The 20,825-nt window shown below is 34.1% G+C and overlaps 1 protein-coding gene across 2 annotated transcripts; it reads left to right on the forward strand.

The window, feature by feature from the left end:
* The first annotated feature begins 5,940 nt into the window (after positions 1-5,940).
* On the forward strand, positions 5,941-20,359 carry G4 (UbiA prenyltransferase family protein). Of its 2 annotated transcripts, XM_088874923.1 has the most exons (15): positions 5,941-6,168; positions 6,291-6,385; positions 6,500-6,551; positions 11,297-11,384; positions 12,424-12,509; positions 12,637-12,723; positions 16,878-16,943; positions 17,045-17,128; positions 17,246-17,307; positions 17,476-17,551; positions 17,636-17,698; positions 17,797-17,878; positions 19,228-19,304; positions 19,656-19,703; positions 19,873-20,359. In XM_088874923.1, the coding sequence occupies exons 3-15, from the start codon at positions 6,501-6,503 to the stop codon at positions 19,933-19,935; spliced, it is 933 nt and encodes a 310-aa protein (XP_088731049.1). In that variant the 5' UTR covers positions 5,941-6,168; positions 6,291-6,385; position 6,500; the 3' UTR covers positions 19,936-20,359. The 2 variants fall into 2 exon arrangements, with proteins under 2 accessions (XP_088731049.1, XP_006843631.1); XM_006843568.4 differs by lacking the exon at positions 6,500-6,551.
* The last annotated feature ends 466 nt before the right edge of the window (positions 20,360-20,825 follow it).

A 20,825-nucleotide genomic window follows, 5' to 3' on the forward strand; every position in this document is an offset into this window, starting at 1 on the left:
ATAGTCATGTATTATATGAATAGCAAAATTAGTGTTACAAAAAATTAATACAAAAAAATTATTTCTAACTACTTTAGGGTTCATAAAGTCTAAGTATTACATAATAGATTGAAATAGTGTACTACTAAAATTGTGAGTAATAAACATTAAGCAAAAGAAAACAAAAATACTCACATAAACACAAAATAAACAACGAATTTTAATTCAAACAAACAAGTTTAACAATTATTTAGCCAAAACAAGGAATACAATGTATCAACAAGATACAAACAACAAATAATTATATAAAAAAACAACATCATCAATATTAAACAAATTTCATTTATTAATAAAAAAATACACAACAAATGTTATCCACAAAATAAAATATTCTAAATAATAGTAGATATATTATTCAACCGTATAAAGAAAGAGTAAGAACGGTACCAATCATGTCCAAATAGTGATTCAATTTCTTTAACTTTGTCGGTTACTGTATCAAGGGACAGTAAAGGGAGTACGATGCTTCAATGATTGCTTTTTCCCAACTTTATAAAAATAAATTTCCACCTGTGCGTGGGAAATGTTGGCGTGCAAATATTTCAGATGTTGAATATCAGAAATTCTCAGAATTTTAATTTCGGATGTTCAACATCCGAATTTGTGAAAAATTTGGATGTTCAACATCCAAAATTGAGAAAAGTCACTGTTGTAGCCGCGGTTGTTTCGGATGTTGAACATCTGAAATTTTCACAAATTCGGATGTTGAATATCTGAAAAAGGGAAAAAATGTCTTTTAAAAAAAACACGTTATGGAAGATAAAAAACGGACAGATGAGTAATAACGGAAACTATTAGGTGTAATCATAATAACGTAAAGTATAACGGATATGTATGTATTTTTCTCAAAAAAAAATGAGGCATTGTACCTTTTATCTCCCAATGGATAATCGCTGATTTTGTTTTTTAGGACATTCACATGTCACCTTCCTTTTATGTGTTCAATGTCACCTCTTTGCTCAAACCTTTTTTAGGTGGTTTTTCTATCTAATCATGTCCTTGCTTTAACTTTTTCTAAGTGGTTTTCTATTTAATCATGTCATTTCTCTTTTTACAATGGAGAAAATTACAAAAAGGGAAATTATTATAAATATACCTATATTTTAGCTTATTTGGAAAAAAAAACCCCAATTTTCAAAAACCTCGTCTACACCATTTTTCTTCATTTTTGGATTTTTTTTTACGAAAATAACCTTCACAGTAGTCGTTTTACCATAATTCATATTAAGTTTTACAGTATTTAAACTACCATAATAACTTGAGTAGTATTACAGTAATTAAAATACCGTAATAACTTGAAGTAGTATTATAGTACTTTAAGTACTGTAACTGTAATGTTTTCATTTTATACGATACTTTAACTACCATAATGTTTAACTCATTTTATAGGGCACTTTTAGTCCCACGTACCCCTCTTTGTCTCAACTTTCCCCCTCTATCTCTCTCAATCGCCCCAACAAACCATCTCTATCCCGTCCTTATCTCTATTTCATCTCCATCCATCCCTAAACTTTCTGTCTTTCTCTCCATGCTACTTTTCTTTCCTTCTTTCTCTCTCAAATATCTCTCTCTTACATGTAAAACCCCTCTCTCTTCCAAATCTTATCTCTCTCCTCTCCCTCATTGGTGGAGAAGGAAGCTTTACATGGTGCCTAATTATGGTAGAATAATGCAGTAAAGAAAATGTTATCTATTACAGTACTTACAGTACCGTAATACTACTTCAAATTATTACGGTATTTTAATTACCGTAATACTACTTCGAGTTATTACGGTATTTTAATCACCGTCATACTACTTCGAGTTATTACGGTATTTTAATCACCGTAATACTACTTCGAGTTATTACGGTATTTTAATCACCGTAATACTACTTCGAGTTATTACGGTATTTTAATTACCATAAAACTTAATATGAATTACAGTAAAACGACTACCGTGAAGGTCATTTATTAAAAAAAAACTCGAAAATGAAGCAAAAGGGTGTAGACTAGGTTTTTGAAAGTTGGGTTTTTTTTTTTTCTAATTAAGCTAAAATATAGGTATATTTGCGATAATTACACTTACAAAAAAGTCTTTCCAGACAACCTATTTCCAATGAGTTTTTAAGCAAATTGTACCCCAAATTGAACTTTTATAGCAAATACCCCCAAATCAAAAAGTAATATTTTTTAACGAAAATGCCCATAGTGTCGGACTGCATGTCCAAAGTGTTGGACCGCCTCTATTTTGTGTTTGACCGCATGGTTTCCAGAAGCGCAAAGTGTCGAACCACCCCCATTTTGTGTTGGACTGTATGCCCAATTGCCAGATCTCTCCTATTTTACGTCGGACCGCATGTTTTCCAAAAGCAAAGTGTTAAACTGCCCCCATTTTGTGCCAGACTGTCCCTATTTTGTACCAGACCGCATGCTTTCTAGAAGCAAAGTGTTGGACCACCCTTATTTTGTACAGGACCATATGCTTTCTAGAGGGTATTGTGGTCTTTATTTTTTTTTTCTATGACTTAGGGGGGGTATTTTCTAAAAAAGCTTGGGGTAAAAAGTGAGAAAAAAAAAGTGGTTGGAGTAAGTTGGATAAAAAGTCTATTCTTAAAGGTTATATGTAATTTTCTCTTTGAATTATCTCTCTCATAAGTTTTATCTCGAACTCCTTTTTCTCTGATGTGTTTCTTTCTTTAACTCATTTTTTATATAAAGGAAAAAATTTATATAAGGGCCGACCCTAAACAATTAAATTAAGGTGCACCTCAAAAATTCGTTAGGAGAGGTATTGATGCTAAAAAATATTTAAATCGATCATCTTGACTTCAAGATCTATTTGACATGAAAAGAAATAGATTTCAAGTATTGAAAATAGTACATTTTGTACTATATTTTTTGATCTTCAATTTTCAAGATTTTCATACGTTCATTAATATGCTCGATTTATACTATTTTTTAAGCTTAAAATTTTATAATTAGAGATGAAAACAAATTTGTAGGCCATTATAAATATTTTCAATACTGAAACAATACCTTTCAACACAAGGTGCGCCTACTTTGATTGTTTAGGGCCTCAATCTTCTCCAATGGTGTCACTTTCTACTTTTCACTCTCTAACCTGCCCCTTTCTCTCTCTAACTCTCCAGAAACTATACCCATTCTTTATCAGTGGCGCCTTTTCTAGCCCTAAATCGTCTCTCTAATCATGCTCATTAGCTCTAACTCTTTGACTCATTTCATTCTCTAATCATACTTACTCTCTTTTAACTATGCCTGACTTTCAACTCTCTATAAAGTTATCTTTCTAACCTTCCTCTGTCCCACTCTGACCTTATACTCCCTCTAAATGTGCCACTTCTTTCTCTTTCTAAATGTTCCCACTCTGACCTTATTCTTCCACTAAATGTTCCCACCATGATAATAGGAAGTTGTTCCCACTTTGATAATAGGAAGTTAGGGGAGGAAGAAGGAACTTCGCCATTACTATTAATTACTGCACAAGTTATGTGTTTGATGCTTGGAACTTATACAGTACTGAAATTCCACCTAGAATTTCTTTGTTCCCTTGTGTTTAAGAAAAAAAGTTCCATCTAAAATGATAGAACTTAAAATAGGAACTTAATTCCTCATACCCTATTATGCCTCCCTCTTTATAATTATATTGATATTATTAATTTATATTTGTGTTTGTATTGTATTATATTATATTATATAATACAAATAAATGTTAATAAAGTAATTTATTATATTATATATTATATTAAGTTATATATAATATATGTTTTACATTTTATTTTATAATATATAATATATTTTATTTATATAATAGATATTTATAATATTATTATAATAAAAATACATATTAATATAATAAATATATAAATACTATATATAATATATTATATTATGTTATATATTATATATTTATATTTAAATTATTAATATATTTTTATTATATAGTATATATTTATGTAATAGAATATATTTTATAATATATTATATAATAAAATAAATATAAATTGCACTATATTATATATTATACATACAAATAAAAATAAAATAAACTATATTATATATAAAAATAAAAATAAAATAAACTATGTTATATATTATATTATATATAATATATATTTATATATGTTATACATTTATGTAATATAATATATTTTGATTATATATTATATAATAAAATAAATATAAACTACACTATATTATATATTATAGTATGTTATAAATATCATATATTGATATTTAAATTATTACTATATATTTATTTTATAGGGTAATTATTGCTAATCTACCTATATTTTAATAAAATTGAAAAAAAAGTCCAACTTTCCAAACCTCGCATGCACCATTTTTCTGAATTTTCGCTTTTTTTAGGATGAAAATACCCTTTACGGTTGTCTTTTTACCATAAAATATATTAAGCTTTACGGTAATTGAAATACCGTAATACGTTGAAAAATTATTACGGTAAAAATAAAATAAAGTAAAATACTGAAATATGTTGAAGTACGTAACGTGTTGAAGTAGAATTACGGTAATTAAATTACCGTAAAGGTTCCCACATTATTTACGGCAATCTTAGTACCGTAATGTTTTCAATTTTCATAAACAGTGGGACAATGAAGAAAAAGGTTTACATAGATAAACCAATTTCTATAGAGAGACAAAGAGAGATAACCTCAATTCGTGACATGCCATTCCCCAGGAAGGCGTGCATCTCTTCCATAATCTCTCTCTGGAAAATTTACAAAATTTCGTCGAAATTAGATAATGAGTATAACTCAAAATTCTCAAGAATGTGAAATCTTGGCCAAGGTTCATCCTAAGAGTTGATCGTAACATCCTAAGAGTGAAGATTACAGTGCTTCCAAGGCAAGTTCACAGAACGCAGGAGGAGAGAGGTAACCTTGATATTAGCTTTGTTTGAAGCTTTTCAATCAATACGGGTTTGTAATTGACAGGAAAAATGTTACGGTAATTAAAGTACAGTAATACTATTACGATAATTAAAATACCGCAATACTACTTCAAGTTATTACGATATTTTGATTGCCGTAATACTCATTTAACTTATTACGGTATTTCAATTACCGTAAAGCTTAATATCTATTATCATAAAAAGATTACCGTGAGGGTTATTTTGGTCCGAAAAAAGCCAAAAATTGTGAGAAAGGGTATAGGCAAGGTTTTGAAAAATTGAAGTTTTTTTTTTTTTTCCAATTATAGTAAAATATAGATGTATTAGCAATAATTTTCCTATTTTATGCTAATATATAATATATACTTATTTAATATAATATAATATATTACATAATATAAAATATAATATATGTTAGTTGTATAATATAATTTATGTATGTAATAGATATTTACAATATAATATATATATTATATGTTATTTTATGTCTGATATAAAAATAATATTTACATAAATATGACTTTATATTTCGACGGGAGGTTGTCAAACACAAGTACTTAGAACTTCTTTGATATTCCAACAAATGTCTAGAACTTCTTTGACATTCCAACAAGTTATCAAATATATACACTTAAAACTTTTTAAAATAACTTCTTTCTTCCCTAGTAAAAAAAGAACTTCCATTTTTTTTTTGGGACATTTACCTTCCCGTTATCAAACTGGCTCTTCCCTAGTAAAAAAAGAACTTCCATTTTTTTTTTGGGACATTTACCTTCCCGTTATCAAACAGGCTCCTAACTGTGCCTTTTATATCTCAAACTCCTCTCTAATAAATGTACATTTTCCTAACCCCTTTTGTCACTCTAATCTCGTTATTTGTCTCTCCAAGTCATCTCTCTAAGCCTTCTCTCTCTCTCTCCATAACGGCAACGGACACTGCACCGGTAGTTAAAGAGATAAAACCTCTCGTCAATGTCGTTATCGTTTTGCACTCTCTTGCTTGCCTCTCTCTCTAACACACTATGGCTTCCCTGTCCAGTGGGATTGCCTGTCTTGGAATACCTCAACCCCAGGGCTCTTGCAGAAAGATAGCTTCTCTGCAACCTGTTAACCATCCTCTGCATTCTGCATCCCTTCATATTCATCGCAAATTTCGTTTTTTTCCTGCTTCAAGACCAAGGTTTAGTGTCAGAGCTACAGAAACAGATGCAAATGAAGGTGCCTCCTCCTCTCTCTCTCTCTCTCTCTCTACAATTGCATATTCCTTTACTGGTTTTTTTGCGGTCCAACTGTGTCTGGTTATCGAGTGCGCTTCAGAAGTTCTTTGGTATTGTTGGCAGTTAAACCTTCAGCTCCGGATAAGGTGCCCGGTGGAAATAATGGTGGTTCCAGCTTCAACCAGCTTCTTGGCATAAAAGGAGCATCGCAAGAATCGGTGAGTTTACTCCCTTTATCTCTCTTCTCTCTGTCTCTCTGTCCCTCTCTCTCTCTCTCTCTCTTCAAATTCTAATTCCAAGTCATTCTTGCTTATATGAGCTATGAGTTTCAGAATGGAAGTGTTTCAAGGCAGAATTTCAAACGGCAATGAGCTTGAGGATTTGGTACAAATTCGGTGGCATTTTCTTGATAGTGGTTTCATAAGCATTTTAGAGTGTTTAGGTTTCTTGTTGAAAGAATTTCATGGCCAAATATTTTGTGGAACATGCTTATTATTTTCCTAGCAGGGATGTTTTGAAATGTGTTCATAACCATTTTAGAGTTTTTCGTTTCTTAATTGGAAGCATTTTAGACTTTGGATTGAACATAGTATCTGAAAGATTGGTGGAAATTGCGGATTATTCCCCTGAACTGGACTCAAAACCGGTTTAGATTGTTCATGAATGTATGAGGATTAAAAAATCTGTCAATTTAGTGGCATATGTTCTCAAGCTATTCCTGTGTAAATTTGTTGAAAACTTAAGGCAATGGAAACTGAAATTTCATGACTCTTTGATTCTGTTATCCCAAAAGAGTTGGTAATGCAAGTTCAAAGCATCCATATGCTAAATCAATATTAGGTTTAGGGGCTTTTGCTTCAAAATTCGGGAGTATGTTTTCAGAGTTCTTTTTGTCCCTGTTCTCCTGTCGAGCTCCGCACATGGCTTCTTAACCTCTCAAATTTTATAATATTATAATCTCTCTCTCTCTCTGCCCCCCCCCAACCAACAATTAAAAAAAAAAAAAAAACCAAAACAAAAAGACTATTTGGATTGAAAGTTGAACATTTGGATAGAAATGTCGAAAGCTTTCAATATTTGTAAATATCCTGGTTCATACTTCATAGCCCTCTAATTGGCTTCCTCAATGTATAGTGTGATTAATGATTCTATAATCTTTGAACAAATACTTTGATTAGCGCATGTATTTGATTATCATGCGATTGAGTTTAACTGAGCTGGTTTAACTGAACTTAACTACTCATTCAGCTCAATGACTGTAATCTTTATTTATTTGTTTATTTTATATGAACATAATGGTGCACAAATACTTCAAAAAGGGTGCTGTATCTGTGTCACATACTTCAAAATGTATGCAAAATCACCCAAAAAAAAAATTTGTTTTAATCATGTTCACATCCGTACCCATACCCATTCAAGCATTACAAATATTGAAAGAATATCCCCACTCAGAAAAAAACAAAAACATCTAAGGTATTTAGCACATATATTTGATTATCATGCGATTGAGTTTAACTGAACTAGTTTAACTGAATTTACTCCTCATTCAAGCTCAATGGCTGTAATCCTTTTTTTTTTTTTCTTTTAACTGAACTAGTTTAACTGAACTTACTCCTCATTCAAGCTCAATGCCTGTAATCCTTTTTCCTTTTTTTTTCTTTTTTGATGAACACAATGATGCAAAGATATTTCAAAAAGGGTGCTCTATCTGTCACATACTTCAAAATGTATGCAAAATCACCAAAAAAAAGATTTTGTTTTAATTATGCCCATATCCGTACCCATACTTGTGCATCATTGAGGACAGCTAAAACACCAAAAGATGAATGACAAGGACAACTAATACTATGGGGCATAGCAGTATTAGGATCAAACTGGTGGAGTCACTTTAGTGTTTTTCTATCTGAACCAGTTTGAAGTTCTGCTACCTGAGTTAGCTCCTGCTGGCATGGTTGAATCCAACGATACGAAATGGTTTTATTACTATTTCTACTGTCAGATAGTTATGAGATAGTGAGACCATCTAAGTAGCACTGTTTTTAGGGCAATGATTCTCTTATGCTTGATCTTGAACTAGTACTTCACTAAGCCAGTAACCACATTGTTCTGGTATATTCCAGTAATTTAAATACTAGCTTTGGTATCCTTTTTAAGTCATTCTCTTCTATGATTGATGGGCTTTTGGTAAAAGCTACTTAAAATACAAGGCAATTCATGGTCCTTGTCTTGATGTAGCTAAAGGGCAACTATACTCTTTTTTCCTTCTCCCAAGAGGGGATTTGAGTGACAATGGAAAGGCCATACCACGTTATCCAGGAAGGATATTCAATTTATCAATTCTTCAGAATTTTACATGCTCATTGCACTACTTACCATATCAAACTCCAAACTGCTAGTGGTGACAATGTTTGGGCCAAAAATGTCTCATAATACAAGTATGTATTTGATAACTCTCTTGTAGAAATTCGTGAATTCTCTACACCACTGTACCAATTTGGGCTGTATTCATCTTCATATTATTCCAATTACTCCACCTGACACTGGCTCTTCCTTCTCTTAATTAGTAAAATATTCAATTGAAAGGTGAGACTTGATGAACATCCTTAACTAGGGCCTGCCTATTTAAATAATGATCAACCATGGAAAATTCATCGAGCTTATCAACCATGGAAAATTCACCGAGCTTATCAACCATGGAAAATTCACCGAGCTTTTGCCTTCCATAACCTGATCTGATCCTTCCGAAAATCAATTCTTGCCCCAAACCATAGGAAAGAACATACTTCCCTTTTGAGCCCTAACAACTCCCGATTTTTAGGCAAATTAGTTAGTCAGGATAAAGAACCAGTGTTCCAAAAACCACTGGGCGGCGCCTATACAGCTGGGGGTCTAGGTCGCCTAGCGCCTAGGCGACCACCCAAAACCTGGGCGGTCTAGGTTTAAAAGGGGGCAAATAGTGTCCAATAACCTTGTTTTAGGTACATATTTTGTACAAAATATGTTTATTCATGCATTTTTTATAGTCCAAAAATGTTTCACTTGGTCCCATGAGATGGCCTTCAGGCTTAGGAAATTTATCTTCTTATTTGCTCTTTACATTGATTCTAAAGGTAATCTCTTTGAAACATCTCTTTCCTATTTGGTCCTGTGGTACTTATATTTGGCACTTATGTTAAACAAAGAAACAAACAACAACTGACTAGGATGCTGATGTTGAAAGCTTTGACAGGACAACATATTGACCCTAGGACGAAAATTTTTCCTTTCATAGCACCATCCATCTAACCCCTCTATCAGTGTAACCACATGCTCTAAATGCTCAATTGACATGCTAGCATAAACCAAAATGCATAGTCTTCAACTTCTCTTGACCTGTAACTAGTAAATATACCCCACTTATTAGTGAAACAGCTTTGGCCTTTAAGGAGGAGCTTGGGATTCTTTGGGGTTGAGTGTGGGAGAAATGGAATGGCGATCATCTATGATGCAGGGATATGCCTTTCAACATCGTTCAATCATTGATTTTTTGTTGTTTTGTATATTTCTTAAAGTGTCCAACATGGATACAGCATCCATTTTGACATATCTGTACATCATAGCGGATCAGGGAGTTGATGTGGTGAAAAAGAATCTCAAGGGTGTGGAAAAGGATGTGTTTTCTAAAAGCAGATTTCAAGAAGGAGATTAAGTCTTGGATTGTTTATGAGGGCATAAATATAATGATTGGATGTATGGTACAATGTGGAAGCGATGAACATTTGATTCCTGCATATAGCTGGTATGGTCCCTCATCCTGGAGGAAAAGAATGGGGTTTTGGGTGGTTCATTTCCTTTTCTTGAGAGGGTGATCTGCTGGGGTGCTTTTTTAGAATAGTTTATCCCAGTTAGACTTCTTAATAAAACCAATGGAAATCAGATAGTTTGAGCTTTTTTTTTTAGTAAATCCGTTCTAATTCTCTAGTGGGCAGAGGGGTGGTACGTCTTGCCCTTTTTCTCTTTGGATGGAGGTCACACGAGATGAGGTTATTGTGGACTAGCTCCAAACACCATCTTCAAAGATGTAGAAGTTGAAGTCCAATTGTTCCCTTCACGCATAGGGTGGACAGCAGCTGAAACTGTAGGTGTTCCCTTTCTTGAGATGTTCTCCTTCTATATTGTCCTTACACAAAAGCAAACAATGAGAAATCTTCCTGAACTTACTTCAGTTTTTTTATTTTTTCTGAGTGGTTATGCCCTCATAGGTGGATGTGCCAATTAGATACTGGTCTTGTACATAATTGGTCAAAATTGGTTCTTTACTTGGAAGCTGTTTGCAATTTTAGGGATTCTGTGATTCTGTAGGTTGTTAACTTCAAATAAATTTTTGGCTTCAGACCTGGTTTATGGACTAAGCGAAGAATCTGACTTTCTTGGGCTAAGCTGCTGTTCGGTATCCTAAAATTTTACTTTGATAGCGTCTCCCAAGATGGGCCTCTTGGACTGGGTGGCTTAGTTATATAACCAGCCAAGGCAGAGCTTAATAGGACCCTTATAGGACCTACTGGATTTTGTGACCCTGTTGAGGCAGAAGAACAATTTCAATATTTTGTCTCTATGGTCTTTTGCTTTTTCTTCGGTCCCTTGATTGTGGAAGTGTTCTGCTCAATGTTGTTCAATGGGTCTGCAGGTTGATGGAGCGTCTTTGTGAAAATATCATGAAGAATGCTTTTAAGAGTGGGGATGGAAATTCCGATCATGGAATGGGGGGGGCATTCTTTATTTAGGGACTTTTCCTTTTCTCCTCTATTTTTTTCTTTTCTCTTTAGGTTTGTTATTTATGAAGTTCTCCTTTTCAAAAAAAATATTATGCTTTGCTATTGACGTAAAGCATTCATTACAAACTACTGGGCAATTGCTTGAGCCACCGGTATGTACCAAATAGTACAGTATCATCCAAAAATTATCTTTAAATAAATGTATATTGTTAGTGAACCATGCCTGTAAGAATGTAAGTATAAACCATAGAATGTGTAGCATTGATATAGCTTTTTTTTTAGAAACCAAACAATACAAAAAACTAGTTGGTATATTATAATCCTTGAAATTCTTGGTTTCCGCATTATGAATTGATTAAAAATATGAATTTGCAGAATACATGGAAGATTCGTCTCCAGCTAACAAAGCCTGTTACTTGGCCTCCATTGGTATGGGGAGTGGTTTGTGGAGCTGCTGCTTCTGGTATGTGCTTGAATCCTAACAATTTCATGTTTTGTACCTTCTCCATTTGTGGTAGAAGAAGTAACAAATATGTGTAATAAGCAACATGTGATCCTGAAGCTTAAAATATTTTTTCTGCTTAGGTGGACATTTTACGCAGGTTGAAGTTATGTAAACATTTTTACATATATATATATATATATATATATATATATATGTGTGTGTGTGTGTGTGCGTGTGTGCATGCATGCACCAGATACATTCATATGCTTGCACACACGCACTGAGCATAGCAGACTCCTCTTTGCCTTTTCTTTTTAAAGGAAAAGCAAACATATTTTGAGCTTCTTATATGGGCCCCATATCTGTTGTCCACTAGACAACATAGATGCATCGATTTTGATACATTGTGAAACAAAACTTGAGAAGATACTAATTCAGACAACCAACCATTTATATACTTGACTGGATATACAAATCTTGGCAATAAGGACCCTTATGTTAAGTATTATGGAACTAATCAACCAAAGAAGATAAAATTGTACCATAATCCTTACACAAGAAGGCAAAATGAAACTAATCAATTGTAGAAGATAATTTAGAAGATTACCATCTTGGGATTCCTCATTCTCTCATAGTGTTCCAAATACCATAAGATAATCAATCTACTAAAAGGGGCCATGCCAGAGTTCATCTGTTTATTTTGCTTTGGAAGCTTGAGCTTTTTGTGTACTTGTACCATTGCTTTGAGCAATATCTCCCACATTCTTTCTATTGTTTGTCCTTTTCAAATATTTCCCCAATTGATTGCCCATAAAATTATCCTTAGGATCATTCACATCTCTAGTTATATAATTACATAGTTTGGGTAGCACATTATGAAGCATACTATTTTAAAGAGCAAGCATCTAATAGTTAACTAATCAATTCCTTTTGGTTAACAAAGAAAAGGCACAAGATGTTTCCCTTGAATTATTTTTTTGTTAATAAGATTAGGCATCTATCTGCATTGTAGATAAGTGAGTCCAGCATATCATTTCAAGCCAATTTCTCAATGCAGGCAACTTTCACTGGAATATAGAAGATGTGGCAAAATCTATTGTTTGCATGTTGTTGTCTGGACCCTTTCTTACTGGTTATACACAGGTAAGTTCTTTACCATAACATCATGAAATTAACTTATATTAGTTATCCGGCTTTGACTCTCAAATCTTTATTCTAAGTGGATTTCATATTCTAGATTTTTCTTGAGTTACTCTTGTGTTGTATGCAGACCATAAATGACTATTATGATAAAGAAATCGATGCGATTAATGAACCCTATCGTCCAATTCCATCAGGAGCAATATCAGAGGGTGAAGTAAGTGAATTACTCTCTGGTTTGTTATGATCATATATTGCATTTTCTCTTCTTTGGTTGACTCTTCTGCAGCTGGTTGTGGTTAATTTCATCGGTATCTAATTGCTTATCTTGATCATCAACAAGACTTGAGCAATTTAATGGCAAAGAAACGGATAATTGCATTTGACTGGAACGATGTGATTCCATTGAAATTGTTGGTGGTATAAGACCAATGGGCTAGAAATGCATTCTTTTAAAAACTTTCCATTGTATAAAAACTCAATGATTTAAATGCATGAATATCTCAATACAAAACCATAATACATATATTCCAGCCTACAAACATGGTTTATACACATTTGAATAATAAAATTCAACCCTAATAGGTCCCTTACAAATCCCCTACTCAAAAACTCAATTAAACTGAATACAATATTCAAATATGCACATTATACATCTCTACAACATATTGCATGACTTGCACTCGCAATTCCTCATTATATCAAAATTATATGATAATTTCATCTTCATTCTTCATCCTCATCATATATCATAATATCTCATACACATCATACTCTTGATCATAATAACGCAATAAGATTTCAATTCGCATAAACAATAATGAATAGCATTAAAGCTCATACCGTAAGATTAAAAAGCAATCTCAATATTCACACAACATACTCAATTGAACCAATCATAAATCTATTTAATAACTGTAAATACATCAAATTAACATGCAAACATACATGGAGAAACCATGGTTCGAACCCCTTGTGCCCGGGCCACGAAAGGGCCTTTTGAGGACTTAATTTTGTCCCATTGTCTAAAGCACGGGTGATAATAATAACTCAAGGAGATCAATCCAATGGGAAGCAATAATCACATTTATTTCACTTAATAGGGATCAAATCATGAGAGAGACATGTATCAAAATAACCCTTCCAAGTTTGAGAGAGATATTACACAAAATAAGAAAGTTATGGTGAAACTACACTATGTGGTCCATAAGGGACCACACGAACTTTTCAACATTAAAAAGATAACTCAATGGACTATTTCTTATGCTCAAATATGATGAAATAAACCTCTCATCAGTTGTATATTCTCAGTAAAAATTTCAGAAAAATAAGATTAAGAAATCAAGTTGAAACTACTCAAGATCATGGAGTAAGTAAGCTAGTCCACACATACTATGTGTATGGACTACTCTATTGTTTTGGGACTCTTCAAATATCAAGTTTTCATGACCAAAAATGAAGAAAGCTACTGTAAATTAAGAATTACAACAAGCTTTGATAATGGAAATGAGGTAGGAATTAAAAATATGAGAAGAAAAAAATACCTTAATGAAGCAATAGTATGGGCTTGATCACATAAATGATGGACTATTCTATGGAAAGGTTTCAAATGAAAGCTCAAGGAAGAAGATAGTCTCATGGGTGACCACATTTTTTTCAAGGGCTCTCTCTCTCTTTCTCTTTAAAGTGAATACTCAAGTTAGGGTTATAATTGATCCCATAAGTTACTTTTATACTTAGATCATAAAGATGGATTTGATCTTGATCCTTGATGCCTTAGATTAATAGCACATGAGAGGTTTTTATCCAAGCTACTCTTCCATATCTTATCACCAAGATCAATGGATGAGCTTTTGACACCTTTCACTCCTTAAAACCTAGGTTTATAGTCATTTTACCTTGAAATCCTTAGCTTCATGTTTTATTTCCCATTAAGTCCAAATTCATGTTTACACTTATACCCCTGGTTTTTGAATAGTTTGTGAGAGTCAATAAAATAGAAGGATATGGACATAAATGTAATATGAGACATCCACACATGTGAATAAAATATCTTATGACACCACCAATAGGATTTTAACAACACTAACGTTTCACATGGGTCAAGTCCATAAGGTGGTGCCACATAAGATACACTTACATGCTATAAAATCATATGTGGATAATAATATGAATTAAATTAATTCTCAAAATTTCATGACTTCACACATGCCAAAAATGATACATATGAGCCAAAAAAAAAACATGTGACTTAAATCAAACGTAAGTCATAACAATATATAACACTTTAAATAACAAGACAACATGTTATAACATAATACCAACAAAAGAATTAATGATAAATAGGTCCCCACATAGATATGATGTCAGCATGATGTCATCCACGATTGGGGAGGTGGGGGTGCCACATGGCATCCCTATAGCTACTTGGGATCCATGTGGCATCCCCATAGAATGTCTTTGTTTGGTATTTATGTCAAACAAATTTGAAAATCATATTTTATTGTTTAAAAAAAAACTGAAAAAATCTCCAAAAATCCTAAAAATTCTCTAAATAATTTCTCAATATTATTACACAATTTTTCATCTATATAAAATATTTTCTCATCAATTTTAGATTAATATGGAGTCTCTAGACTTATAACACTAGTCGGAGTCTTCCATTGGGCTAACTTGAATGACGTTCCACCAGTATCTCAAGCTGACCCAATGGAGCTATGCTCCATAGTCTATGACAGGGATACATAATTGCTCACATCAAAGTCGCTGAGCCAAAGCTTCCCGCCACCAGGGGTTCAATGGATTACTGGTGTACTCCTGTGGAACATGTTCCTACTCAAATACAGGGGTCCTCTCAAAGCACATGCGCACTAGCTCTTCTAAGTTGGATAATACTATAGAAGAGTAGCTTCCCCACACGACTGTGGGTGCACATGCCATGGAACGGTCTCGTGTCATGATACAGGCTTATGTCCCATTAACCGACCATTCCATACAGGGGGAATACTCTTTTAAATACTTGGGGTTCTATTATTCTCGATTAGGTTCTCCAAGTCCTGGCTTATCACATCAACTATGAGGCATTCCAATCAATATAGTCCTGACTGAGAGGTGACCCTCACACCTCCCTGAGAGTTCACACTCTCAAAACGTATTTTCTCAATGCCTCAAATACTCGGGGTATATGAATCTAGGCCCCAGTGCGTCAAGCACCTAGATTTAGTCTCTCTCTAACTCCCATTGAGCGTAAGACTATTGGTTTTAAGGCCTTGAAAGGCCACATAATCAATAGAAATTATATATTTATTTTTGTTACAGACGCTTCTTTATGTAATTCAGTTTATGTATCTGCCTAATATATTTCATATTAGTTCAATAATCCTTATCTTAATTAGCTGATATTTTCTAAACGTTTAGGGTAAACAAAAGTACGTTATTCACACTAGCAGATGAGGAGCTGTATATTCATTAACTTGCTCATGTTCATGAGTAGCACCACCTGTCACCATTCCTTATCTGTCTCGCTCATACTTGGATTTGTCCTTTTCAACGGATAGAGTTGTATCTTTATGTATGTCAGAAAATGCAAAGATATTTGTTTTTAGGTGCATGAGCTTGTGCACGCTTGCCTATGCATGGAAATATGTATGACATATTGCTTAAATGTGCATAGTACATATGGATATGTTTACCCGCATGCAGACAAACAGATGTATCTGATAATGTGTTCTCTTCAAGTCATTTTGAGATCTCTATAGAAAGGATACTGAAGGAGATAAAAAATAAAATATTTTTTTCAAGGATACATGATCAAAACTTAACTTTAGATCCATCATATCAAAGTCCAATTATTATGATTTTCTAAACGTTTAGGGTAAAAAAAAGTACATTATTCACACTAGCAGTTGAGGAGTTGTAAATTCATTGACTTGCTTATGTTCATGAGTAGCACCACCTGTCACCATTCCTTATCTGTCTCGCTCATACTTGGATTTGTTCTTTTCAACGGATAGAGTTGTATCTTTATGTTTGTCAGAAAATGCAAAGATATTTGTTTTTAGGTGCATGAGCTTATGCACGCTTGCCTATGCATGGAACTATGTATGAAATATTGCTTAAATGTGCATAGTACATATGGACATGTTTACCCGCTTACAGACAAACAGATGTATCTGATAATGTGTTCTCTTCAAGTCGTTTTGAGATCTCTATAGAAAGGATACTGGAGGAGATCAAAAAGAAAATATTTTTTTCAAGGATACATGATCAAAACTTAACTTTAGATCCATCATATCAAAGTCCAATTATTATGATTTTATTGTTAATCTCATTTGGGATTCCATTTTTTTTAACAATTTGGCATGTTATTAGGTGATTACTCAGATTTGGGTTCTGCTCCTTGGTGGCCTTGGTTTGGCAGTTCTGCTGGATGTGTGGGTGAGTCTTTGTAATAAGCGTTTGCTGGGGTTTTACTAACTTGTCCTTGATGTGCTACTTCCACTTAAGTACCAACTTCTGAAACATTAGTTTCATTTCAGGCAGGGCATAGTTTTCCTATAATTTTTTGTCTAGCAGTGGGTGGATCCTTATTGTCATACATATATTCTGCTCCACCTCTTAAGGTTCATCTTTTTCCTTCTTCCTTTCCATTGTAAATTTCGTTCCTTTATAGAGACATGCTATGGCATGAAGAAGGAATCTTCTTCATATCTCTCGATATTAATATTTTCTCCTTGCAGCTCAAGCAGAATGGATGGATCGGAAATTTTGCGCTAGGAGCAAGCTACATAAGCCTGCCTTGGTAGTTTATTCAGTTGGAAGATTTCTTCTTGAGAGTTGTTGACTAGATAATTTCCACCCCTTGATGAAATGACGTCATTTTTACCCTTCCTTATCAAATCAAGTTTGACTTAGTCATGCAAAATTATCACCTGAGAGGACCTCTATGTTGAATGCAATTTGTTTATAGGTGGGCTGGTCAAGCTTTATTTGGAACCCTTACTCCTGATGTAATCGTATTGACAGTGTTGTACAGCATTGCAGGGGTATGACTTTTCTTTCGTGCTTGTTTTCCTGAAATTATTCACTGTTCATGGATCATCGAACATGGATTTTGTTTCTCAATGCAGCTAGGTATTGCTATCATAAATGACTTCAAAAGTATAGAAGGAGATAGAGCACTTGGTTTGCAGGTCTCTCTTTATTCCATACTCATTTGTCCAACAATATAACGAGAACATGGTCTGAGGTAGTTTCTTACATCTTATGTTATATTTTAATGTTCTAACAGTCACTTCCAGTGGCATTTGGTGTTGATACTGCCAAATGGATTTGTGTCGGTGCAATAGACATTACACAGATATCAGTAGCTGGTATGTTGGTCATCCTTACTAATTATTATATGAAGCTTCTGAGTTACTCTTTTCTGTGTGTTCCTATTTGGATCAGTTGGTTTCTGCTGTTCATCTGAACACTTGGTAGATTGCACATGTTCTTTTCCTGCTATTTTCCTATTTTTGTGGGGATTTTCTAGTCTTTGTTGAGGCATGCTTTGACCCTGAATTATTTAACTGTAACTTTACAACTTCTTTCTTCTATGAATCGGTGTCTCCTGCATTTTATATATTCTTTTAACCAAAAGAAATGAATCAAAGCATGAGAGGATTTTGCTGTTCAAATATGTGAATCTGCAAAACAAATGATAAATGAAGAGCAAAATACAAGGAGGTCAATTATAGTACAAGACATTTGAGGAAGAGAATGTACACTGCCTATTATTTCATCAGATCCTACATAAGAAGGCATACAATAAAAAAAAAGAGACGACTACAAACAACAATATATAAATATATAAACCCAAATGACCTTTTCATTATTGGGCATATATACATTTCCAATAGTGCGCTTGAGAAGAAGACAGATACAAGTCAAATAGTTTGCACGATGGGATTAAATTAACAATTAACATACCCATATAACCCATCCCGCCACCCCTCCACCCACCCTAAATCCCAGAACTGATGTGACAGATCCATTGCCAATGTGCTGGTTATAGCCAAAGTATAGATCTGCCAACTGCTATGAGCAGACTTATTGCCAAGAGATGTGTAGGTAAACTTTTCCTGGATGAAGTGACCATCAACCTCAATTTGTTCGGGCAGGAGCACTTTTAGACTTATCTTGGAGTCTACATGTTAAGGGATTCTTCTAAACCAGCAGGGTGCCGGGTCTGAGTGAAAAACCTCAGGAACCAACTGTGCCTCACTGGTTCCAATGTTTTTTTTTTGAGAAATGGTTACCTCACTGGTTCCCAATGTTAGAACAATATTTTAAAATCATTACTATCAAGTTAGAATAGTCATTGTTCTAACCATGATATCAATTATTTTAAACGCATAAAGAGTTAAACATCTGCGTGTTTGCTTTCACAAACTGTTACCTTTTTTTCATGGCTCAGCTCTGAGTTCTGCATGATTAGATTGGAGGACTTCGCCTATTTGTTCTTCAATTTTCAATCCCTTAAATGTGATGTTGAGTTTTGGGCCCAACTCAGGTTTTCTACTGTGGATAGGTTAGAGATTATTATGCATAATACACAATTTTCCACATTGTAGAATCGTGATGAGCTCTCTTCCTTTCCATTTTTCTTTTAACTAAAAAAGAATGCCAATGGATATACCTGCGGATGCCGTTGATTTTTCTCTGTTGTTAAATACTGCAGGTTATCTCTTAGCAACTGGAAAAACATATTATGCATTGGCTTTGATGGGCTTGGTCATTCCCCAAATGATTTTCCAGGTAGAGTAACAAGTACAGGTGTCGTCGAATTGTTTCTTTTTAGGCTTTTCTTTGATATTAGTTTATTAGATGGCCCCACAATGAGTTGAAAGTATCTGCACGGACCACCATAGTGCCATTGCGAATGGTTGTAATATATGTTTAGTGTAGAATAGCCTAGTCCTGGCAGCTCTATCCAATTTTCAGGTTTAGGTAGTAGTTGTATCGGGACAATTTTTTGGCCTTTGGCTGAGGACTCTTCATGATGTCTTCCAAGACTTAAGAAGCGCAGAAGAAATTTTAGGAGAAAATATTTTCTTTTCATGGCAACATATTCAGCATGCACTAATATATTGGTGGATGATGTTTCAGTTTCAGTACTTCCTGAAAGACCCAATAAAATATGATGTCAAATATCAGGTAACCTCCTCTTCCCATTGATTACGTCTTGATTTATTTCATTTTTAGACGGGGGTAAAGTAGTACTATCATCCAATGGAGTTCAATTTTCATCTGCTTGATTCCTACCCCCCCATGAAATTTAAATAGAAGTCCTTAAAACTGGTTTTTGTTCATCTGTTTTTCACAGGCCAGCGCTCAGCCCTTTCTTGTACTTGGTATTTTGGTGACAGCCTTGGCATACAGCCATTGAAGTATACGAATTTGGAACTTCCACTATGCTTATCAGTTATCACATTGATATGCTGCAAAGCGATTGTGTGCTCCTGTGTCTGATATGAGGATGACTGTGGAACAGCATTTGGATGCATCTTTGGGAAATCATGTACTGGTATGCAGCATAAATGAAGATCCCTGGATGGAATAAGAGGGACCAATGATGTATAGCTGTGGTACTTCGCAGTGCAAGGTGGGTTTTTCCTTGGTTGGTGTATATCTGGTTTCCCTGAATAACCATCTCATTTTTGCTGGAATATATTGCTTAGTGTCTCTCTCTCTCTCCAGAAGCGAGGGGAAACCCTTGAGGTGGTGAATAAATAGTAATTCATGTATAAGACCATCAGCCTGTTGAAAGTTTCAGGCTATTAATGCCAGTGTTTCTCTCTCGGTTCTAGAAAGAATGTGAACTGCAACCACCAAAGAGTTCACTAATTATTCCTTGCTTAGGCCGAGTATGATTTTCTATATGATCGAATCATTTTATTTTATGTTATTGTATTTAAAGTTGACAAAATCCAAACAAAAACAGAGCATGGCAGTTGGTTAAATGCTGGATCCGAATTTAGTCATACGAGTAATATATTCGAGCTAATCGGAAGGATATAAATAGGCACTTCATGTGCTTTAGAAAGAATATCCTCTTTTTTCCAAAACGTATTCGGGCCAGAACAACTTAGCAAAAGATCGAGATTTAGCATGAGACATGAGTGGAATGGGGACCACATTTGTCTTCTCAGGTTGTTTGACTACTGCAGCAGCATCCAATGCGTCTTGTATACCATAACTAAACCATCAAAAAGAAAAAGAAAAAAAGAGCATGAGGAAACCACAAGGGCTCAGTCCTTGCACCCGAAGTACTTGCAT

The sequence above is a fragment of the Amborella trichopoda genome, chromosome 8 (assembly GCF_054954075.1).
Source record: "Amborella trichopoda isolate Santa Cruz 75 chromosome 8, AtrichopodaSantaCruz75HAP2 v2.0, whole genome shotgun sequence".
Classification (NCBI taxonomy): Eukaryota; Viridiplantae; Streptophyta; class Magnoliopsida; order Amborellales; family Amborellaceae; genus Amborella; species Amborella trichopoda.

Excerpts from the sequence above, each read along its gene's own strand:
- G4 (XM_006843568.4), top strand. The coding sequence starts at position 5,973 with ATGGCTTCCCTGTCCAGTGGGATTGCCTGTCTTGGAATACCTCAACCC. Across the intron at positions 17,699-17,796 it reads ATAGAGCACTTGGTTTGCAG|TCACTTCCAGTGGCATTTGG; the intron begins GTCTCTCTTTAT and ends ATGTTCTAACAG. Across the intron at positions 19,704-19,872 it reads AATATGATGTCAAATATCAG|GCCAGCGCTCAGCCCTTTCT; the intron begins GTAACCTCCTCT and ends TGTTTTTCACAG.